We start from the raw sequence: 8,981 nt of genomic DNA on the forward strand, positions 1-8,981 counted from the left end.
ATTAAATTATCCTTGTACTCTTTTACTTTGTTTATGCAATACGTGAACAAAAGAATCGGGTGGACAGTCAGACAGCAATAAGGTATAAACTAACTAAAATTACTGAGATACCGTAGCTACTGTTATACCGTTGAAAAAGGTAACCGACCTCTAAGATCTCTCCTCCATGTCTGGAAGCATAAGAACTGCTCTGAAACGGCATGAAATACCTACAAGGTCATCTTATGATTGGAGAACGATAATGATCCCATTATTTGTATCATAGAAGATTAAAAATTTAAACAGTTAGATAGAAAATAATTTTTTCTTCGATGGGTGATGTGACATTTTTTTTATAAATGAGTGGTATGAGATTTTAATACACAACTTATGTGTGTTCTAAAAACATGTTGAACACATCATTTAAAAGCTTAATTCATTAGAGGGAAAATAAATTATTTACTTGATTACATCTTTAGCTTGCCGCGTCACATATTGATATTCATCTATTCATCAAAGGCATGACGCATGAATATTTTTTTGACGAATGAGCATAATGAGATTACTTGAGATGTTTGTCAAGATGGACTTGATAGTATTAAGAAAATAAATATTGCCCATCTACCTAACATCCCCGTATTCTTTCGTAAAAATAAACAATAACAACCTTCAAGAATTTCTAAAAAGCTTGATTTCCAAAATTGGTTTTGACATGTTAAAACACAATTTATTTCATTCATAGAAACAGGAATTGTACATATTATCCCGGCAAGCAAATCCACACCATCTCCTCCTTGCAGTAAAACTATTGCAAAAGGGAAGCAAATTATCTGAGAGAGAGAGATCATATCACTATTTATCAACATCTATCTTCATATGATCTTGATATTCTTTTTACCAAGTCATTTCCGCTTCTCACACAATAATCCATGCTTGATGGAACAAGGGGTGCCCGTGATTTTCCATAAGAGTTCCAGCACAATGCCTGCTGGATTCCTGCACTTCCTGGAGAGGGTTTTAATTGGATATCAATTAGATCAACGTCAACGCATGGAACAGAATTACTGCAGGCTAAATGAATTGGTTGCGCAGAATAAGTTCCAATTATTTGATCGAATTTGACTCCTGAAACTGCCACTGCTCCTGTTTGATTCTTGCATATGTTCTTGTCACAGTAGTATTGATCAATCATTATTGGGACCTTAACTTCTGAGAGTTGAATGTTGGAAAATGTCACGTTTTTTACTGATCCAAGACCACCCTACAACATAAAAAGATGAATAAGGAAATTTAGCTTAAAAAAGTATAATAGGGAATAAAGTCGACAGTTTTAGATATCGTGTCATGGATCAAGGCCTAATCCCTTCTTACAAGAGCAGTAATAAACAAAAACAAATAAGAGCACGAGCAAAGCACAAATAAAATTAACGTCGCATTTGTGGTTGATATAGAATCTAAATAAAGTTGATCGTGATCAAGGAGATCAGTATAATTAGACTCCAGACAATCCAACATATTTCGGTTCATAATCGTACCTGCCATGTCTTGATCCTTGCACCATAAAGAGTGTTCGCCATGAAAATGTTTTCAACTTTGATATTTGAGACACATGCAACACTCCTGTCTTTCCCTAGTCCTCCTAAACTGTAATTTCACAAATCAGTAATCAGTATTTTATTCATCTCCCAAAAATTTCGAATTCCTCAATTTTAGATGTAATAATTACCTTATTCCATGTCCAGGGCCACAGCTAATATGATGGACGTGAACATTGGAGCAGCCAGTTTGTATTGATACACAATCATCTCCTGCCAGAAAAACAAGGCAAGTTAGGAGTTAGAACAGCAAGTAACTTTCTGTTTAATACCGATTCTATATCTAGAAATTTGGTATGCTCGACTGGACAAAACTATACAGAATTAAGAAAATAGGCATATGAGATAATTGTTCATTATCCTGTCTAATCACATATAAGTAGTGATTGCAAAAAAATTGGCCCTACCCCGAATGGGTTGGTAGCCCCCCCCCCCCTCCCCCAATGAAGGGAAAAATAATCATTTTGAATTTGTATTTTATTCTCTAATAATAACATAACTCGAAACTTTGAAAATGTTAAAAAATTAAACTAGACAACAAACGGGGCAAAAAGTTGCGGGGCGGGGTTTGGGCACCACCCCACTTCAAACCCGTCCCGTTGCCATCCCTACATATAAGCAGGGGCAACAATAAGGAGCCCACTAAGTTTTATTTATTTATTTATTTATTTTTATATAGGTAAAAATATTTTTTTATGAAATCTTTTTCTTCTGTGTAGCAGCCCAGTGCAAAAATAAAATATTGTCCTCCCTTGGCTCCGCCCCTATGAGGTACATATCAAACATGCCTGCATAGGTTCTTGACTGAAATTTTTTGTCTTACCACATGCAATGTTGGAATGCTGGATTTCTACATCTTTGGTGTTCTGCAGGTGAATCCCATCAGTGTTTGGGCTAGTTTCAGGCGCAGAAATTGTAATATTATTGATCTTCACTCCTTCAGAGTTGTCGAATTTTAAGTGACAAAGAGGACTGTTTACTATTCTAACATCGCGAACAGTGATATTGTAGCTAGCATAGAATCTTAAAGCCTGTCATCAGTGAATGAATCTATATCAATTTGTATTTTCCTCGCAAAATCAGATGAAGAGATGCAGATTTCTGTTAAAGCAGGCCTCAAATGAAACTATAGGTTTGAGAAATTTCTTACAGTTGGTTTCATGTCCGGAATAATCTTGGATCTCTTCTTCTGTCAAACAACCATGATAAAGGGAAAAAAACAATTAACCAAGACAATTTTCACACAAAATATATAATTACATTTCTACTAACCTTCAAGGGATTTATCTGTGAAGAACTCCACCAGTTAGAACCTTGCCCATCAACTATACCTGTACCTTGGATGGTAAAATTATGTAGCCATTTGAAGTTTATCCACTGATACAAACTGGATTTTGACCATGAACCTACATTCGGAGGGGCCATAATAGTCCCATCAATCTGTTTGGATTTCCATTAATTAGTAAATTCTACTTAAAATAGCTTGTACAAAACAAAGAAGAATAAATCTCCTAATATTTTTCGAATGTACTGTATTTTTAAGAAGCATAATGTTTTTTCCAATAATATATAAGGTTCCTAATATGTTTGTACATGTATAAAGCATTTTTAGAGCGAGAGAGGTGTGTACATAAAACTTATATTTTCTCAATGAAGCAACTAGCGGACGATACTCTCAAATTGAGGGTGTACTGCTTTCTATCAGTGTGTGCTTTGCTCGTTTTATAATTTCATTTCCATTTATCATTAAACCACGCTATTTATACAATTCTATTTACAGATTCTTTGACAGATGCTCTGATGACACGCATTTTGGCCCTTGAAATTCAAATCAAAGGCCAAAATGCATACCACCTCAACATCTGTTAAAGAATATGTCAAAAACATTTCAGTAAAAGTAGCTTATAAATTCGTAACAATTCACTAACCTGAAAAACTAGGTGTGTCATGCAGGGGCCTCGAAGTGTTATGGGTTTGATGAGAAACTTAAATTCTGAAGGAATCTCTATGACAGCTCCAGTCACTTTGCAAGCACTTTTCCAGGCTGCTAAAAGTGCCTGTTTGGTTAAAACATTGAATTGATAGATTAGATTCATGTTGAATATTCAACAGAAAAATAAATACAAGATCAAATATGTATATTCATATGCAATCTGCTTTACCTTGGAATCATCAGAAACTCCATTACCCTTAGCTCTAAATGACAAGATATTGAAAGTGGCCGACTGCGTTGGATACACGCCAGACGGTGCAGGAGAAGAAGAAGGAGAAGGAGAAGGAGAAGGAGAAGGAGAAGGAAAGTTTGCAAAATAATTACCATGCCTTTTTTTATTATGCTTGTGCATTTTGCTCTTATTCTTATGGTTTTTCTTCGCCTCGACGGAAAATGCAGCGAAAATTATGAGCCAAAGTACAAAAATAAAAAGAAGAGAGGAAATTTTGTTTTCCTTCATGTCACAACTTTTCACTTCTGCTTCTTCAATGAATGTTTTTGCAGCAGAGGCTAATGGCTGGTTGATTACTTTGAGGTGCCCCGTTCGTTTGAGACTGAGAATGAGGTGGTTATAAGTGACCGTTTATATAGTTTTACGCTATAGAAATAGTCCTACCATGTCTTCAAATAACAAGTGTAGCCTTCCTATTTGATATATCTATTTAACGGGTCGTTTTGACATAAGATTCTGAGTCTCTCAAGAGTCTTGAGACTTTATCTCTCATTGTTCAAGCTCAGCATCTTTTCTAATAATAAGTAGCAGGGTGACTATAGATTTTTGCCCATTTCTCTTTTGTTAGCGTATCGTGATATAGCCACTGTTTGGCAATGATTAAAATTAAATTTTTAGTCGATTTTAATAAAAGTTCATTAAATGTGTGATTGAAAAGTTATAAGTCACATGAAGTATGTGATTAAAACTAACTGTTAACTTTGACTCCAATATAATAAGATTTTAATTTCCATCGAAAAGGGGTATAGTACTCTTTCTCACTAGTACTAAGTTATAGCATGCTTATATGTTGTATGCTGCTCATGACGTGCAATACATTAAGGATTAAGCTGTAATTCATTTTCATGGACAAATAATATATTAAATGAAATTGTCGACAAGATTTTTTACTGTCTCGAGAGCTGCATTCACTTGTTAATGCAATTTCCATCGTAATAGAAACGAATAGTACAATTTTCCCAACCTTCTCACTTGCAACATCCTTGCTTTAAAAATTCTTTAAATTGTAGTAACTTTAGGACAGTCTGCTTCGTGCGTGGAATACTCGATACACAATGCAATAATAAAACTTGGCAATATACCCGATCAAAGGTGTAAGTGTTCACAGCCTCTAGGCTCCACACATACTAGCTACGACTACATTGCTAAGATTAGCGTTAGCTGAACAACTTGACTAAATTCATGTTTGGCTATTTTGATGTGTCTTTCCACGTAACATTTGCTACTAACCAGAAACACGTGAAAAAAATTGTCAATTGTCCTCTCCAATCTTAGCCCCCGTTTGACCCCCAATTTTTCCAAATTTTAATGTTTGGAATAGTGTTTTTTAAAGAATGTGTGGTTGAAAAAGAATAAAAAATATTCGATTTACATGTAATATTATTTTATGGAAAATTGTGTGGTTGAAAATTAGATAGGAAAAAAATGAAAGAGAATGAGGGCAAAACGAAGATTTATTCAATCTATTGTACCATACACGATAGTCGAACTCTAAACAAGGGTTGATAACCAATAATTTAGAACTTTATTGTTCATGTCCAAATATTCTTCTTTACAGTACTTAAATAATTGTTTTATTTGAACAATCATTTGCAGTTTGTCTTTTTAATTATAAGATCATTGGTGGAAAGTCAGTTTCCTGTCCATCTGTTTATGCGAAGTTCTTAAATTTTAAAGGGCGTGCTTATAAGTTATAATAGATTATCCATTAATTAGGACAGTGGAAGTTACAACAAGGAATCATTAGGAAAAGTTAAGGTTTCTATAGCTTTTGCTTTTGAGGTGTTTTTTTTTTCTATATCCTATGTAAATAAAATTTGTCGAACTTTTTGAAAGGAAACCATGTTAAAATACACAAGTGTGCCGCCACCTAAAAAATGAAAAAAAAAAAATTAGGTCCAGGCTTCTGCCACCAATCAATTAAGCAACAAAAAGGAGTTGTATTATAGTATTGTATGTTATCATGTTTATTATTGCCTATTTTCCCATTACAAATTGACTTGAGATTTCGTGCTCGACATTGGGTTTTTGCTTATTTCAAACATACTCAGGGTGGCAAATGAGCCGAGCCAGCTCACAAGCTCGGCTTTATAAGGTGACGAACAGGGCCCTAGCATTAAAGTCTCAATGCTTTATAAAATTATGCATGTGTCTAACCTCTAAAGGCTGGTCTTTTTCTATCACGACTAGCCCTGTCCAATTCAACTCACAAAAAATACCATAAAAGAACTATAGCTTTACTTTCGTTTTGTCAACCAGAGTCAAATCCAGCAAACTCATCAAGTAAAATCAAGCAAACACCGCTATATGTGAGGTTTCCACCGTGTTATGCAAGTTCTTATGTGTTCAAGTTGATCAACCCTGGTCTAGTAACTCGAGTTTTTAAATAAGCTGTTCAATAGAAAAGAAGGATTCAAGAGACTATAATTCACACCAATCAAGCATTACATGAACTACCATCAAACAAGAAAAATTACAGTTCCTCCAGATCTGCAATTAACACAATAATCTGAATTAATCAATCATCAATGTCTAACATATAGTAGAAACTTTCCACTCAAGATTTTTTTTTTTCCTCCATAACACATTTCAGCTTTTCCCTGCACCAGTATGATCAAGCAAGAAGGAAACCGGACAGGCCAATAATCTCTCACAATAAAGCAAATCATACTTTCAAGTATCTGTGATATTAAGGATTTACATGCTCCCTAATAAACTGCTCTAACTGAGAGAGGTCACCAGTCAAACCAGATGCTTCTGCAACTGTAACTTTGTTATGACACTGAGAAAATGCAAAGGCTTCTCCAGGTACCCCGAGTGTGTATTCATTGGCAATATCTGCTGAAGATAGAGCTGCTCTTGATGAACGAAGCTTATCACTGAGTCACAAAGGAGTCAATTTATTGGCTAACCGTCACTTGCATACAGAGGAACATAATTTTATTTAATAATAGCATGCTCCGAAACAAAACATGAAACTAAGAGAACTACAAACACAAATGGCTGGAAAAATATTGCTTGTAATACTAAGCAGCACTAGTTTTTATATGAACTAGAAATAGGGATAAGAGTCCAAGACAGAAGTTTTAAGCTAGATTCATCTGTCATATCTGCTATCGTAAACCAATAGAATGATACGTTTAACTCACAATATCTGGGTATGAATAAACAAAACCTCTTTCACATTTAGGTTTTTCATCGTCCTCTAAATTTGCTTATAATCAAATAGTGTCACTATGTTTCAATGGATCATTGGACTGCGTTACTTTCGTATGCTCAGACCAACATCATTGATTTTGATATATTGTTAAGCACTGTCTTTACCATGTTCCAAGCATGATCACTTTTAGTTTTTATCATTTCCTCTCTATGAATCATTGTGTAAACATCTACCCCTACATTTCATTTAATCATTGCTTATTTCTTTCATATATCATTCCTTGATTGTGTAACATCCTTTTCATAAAACGTAGCTTGTTCAACATACTCCAATGTAATTGCCTTTAGCTTTGTAGCTGTGTTTACACAGAACCTTAAACCACTCAACTTACAACCTAATTTACTATTAGAAAAATCATCAGCCCACATTAGATGATTGGGCCTTTAGAAGAAAAGTTCATTCACAAAATTTTGGTATTCTTCTACCTGCCTTCTCCTGCTGCTGAAGTGGAAATCCACACACTCGTTAAGTTCAAAGACTATAATCAATTCTATTTTTCTCTGTCAAAGAAATAGCTAAGCTGTTGGTTTTTATGCATATATGATGTGCTTTTAGTGAGTTACAAAATAATGAGCATCAGACATCCTCAGACTAATCATATAAAAAAAAAAAAATCATATTAATATGAAAGAGTGAATGGTAACTATTTTGAGTGAAAGCTTGACCATTCTACAAAATTATCTTACATTTCCTTTTCCAGCTGTTTTCTGATGAAGTCCTTCGTGTGTGCAGTAACTTTATCCACCTTGTTGCAGAGTAGTAGTATTGGAATTTTTTTCTTCACAACACTTGCCTTGGTTAAAATATCATATAGGTACCTATCACAAAAAAGCATGAAATGTTAGAATCACAGTCCAAAATATTTATACTCTTGTATGCATGTGTACTCTTGAAATCAATTGCAGGTAACACGTACTCTGAAGCTGCACGACTATTTGATAAGAACTCAACAGCATCCACCACAAAAACAATGCCTGCCACTTGAGGCAAGAACTCTTCTAATTTGGACCGAAGACGGGAATGCCCAGGAACATCAACAACATGAACAGGCTTTAATTTGCCCTTCTGCAACGTAACCAAAATAGGGTTTAGATAGACAAATCTTACACCTGAATTCTGGAATGAAATATGGCAAGGACAAATGGGTTTAACATATTTCAAGGAAAAGTCTTGGATGAGCACAATTAAACATAGTTGGGGCAACAACAAAATCCTTTTTACTTAACTTTAAGGTTTCTCGATGGCTTGTCCTAATTACACATGCTAGTCAAAGAACACACAGAACATATGCAAGTTGTCAGTAAAAGAGTGCATTACCTTAGTCATTTCAGAGTGTAGTATAAAAGTGCCTTCATTAGGTTCCATTGAGGTCACAGTACCCTGATGAGATGAACCGTCTCGAAGCTAGTACAGGCAACATATGATATCTTATAGTTGGATTACACCATAAAGCTGATACTTGATTTAATTTGTCCAAAATTATCAGTCACCTTATCCACTTTTCGTATGCGTACCTGGCAAAAAATAATGGTTTTACCACTTCCACTAAGTCCAGTTAGCAAAATGGTATTAGATGGTCTATGCTTCAACAATCGACCTGCAGAATCACAAAATGTCCTTATGAGAAGTCGCATTTAGCCTTCTGTAAGAAAAGGGCATTAAGAACAAAAAAATAAGTTGTTGAGCAGATAAGGTGAAGACTACTTCTAAAAAATGGATAAACCTTGTTTAAAAAAATAAAAAATACTAAGCCCCTTTTTGGTACAGATTCCTCAAAATTCATTACATTCTCTCAATAAAATGATTTTGCACATGGAAGCATAACTTTTCCTTACATTTTAACCAGACATTTCTCCAAATAAATCACTTTTCGCAAAATCATTTCTCCAAAATCTACATCAAATTGCCCTTAAATATCATTTATTTAATCATACCATTAGTAATCTTCGCAGTTCCTCACTT

At 34.6% G+C, this 8,981-nt stretch overlaps 2 protein-coding genes across 2 annotated transcripts; both read right to left on the bottom strand.

The window, feature by feature from the left end:
- Nucleotides 1-647: 647 nt before the first annotated feature.
- On the bottom strand, nt 648-4,111 carry LOC111399250 (polygalacturonase At1g48100). Its single transcript, XM_023026514.1, has 8 exons — nt 3,737-4,111; nt 3,503-3,631; nt 2,847-3,014; nt 2,725-2,763; nt 2,398-2,605; nt 1,706-1,787; nt 1,515-1,623; nt 648-1,240 (listed from the first exon to the last, which is right to left on the bottom strand). The coding sequence occupies exons 1-8, from the start codon at nt 4,025-4,027 to the stop codon at nt 839-841; spliced, it is 1,428 nt and encodes a 475-aa protein (XP_022882282.1). The 5' UTR covers nt 4,028-4,111; the 3' UTR covers nt 648-838.
- A 2,087-nt stretch (nt 4,112-6,198) lies between these two features.
- LOC111398834 (signal recognition particle receptor subunit beta-like) lies at nt 6,199-8,725 on the bottom strand. The gene is made up of 6 exons (XM_023025945.1): nt 8,534-8,725; nt 8,337-8,423; nt 7,936-8,084; nt 7,706-7,837; nt 6,501-6,678; nt 6,199-6,405 (listed from the first exon to the last, which is right to left on the bottom strand). Exons 1-6 carry the CDS (start codon nt 8,651-8,653, stop codon nt 6,325-6,327), a joined length of 747 nt encoding a protein of 248 aa, XP_022881713.1. The 5' UTR covers nt 8,654-8,725; the 3' UTR covers nt 6,199-6,324.
- Nucleotides 8,726-8,981: the final 256 nt, after the last annotated feature.

The sequence above is a fragment of the Olea europaea genome, chromosome 8, assembly GCF_002742605.1.
Source record: "Olea europaea var. sylvestris chromosome 8, O_europaea_v1, whole genome shotgun sequence".
Lineage (NCBI taxonomy): Eukaryota > Viridiplantae > Streptophyta > Magnoliopsida > Lamiales > Oleaceae > Olea > Olea europaea.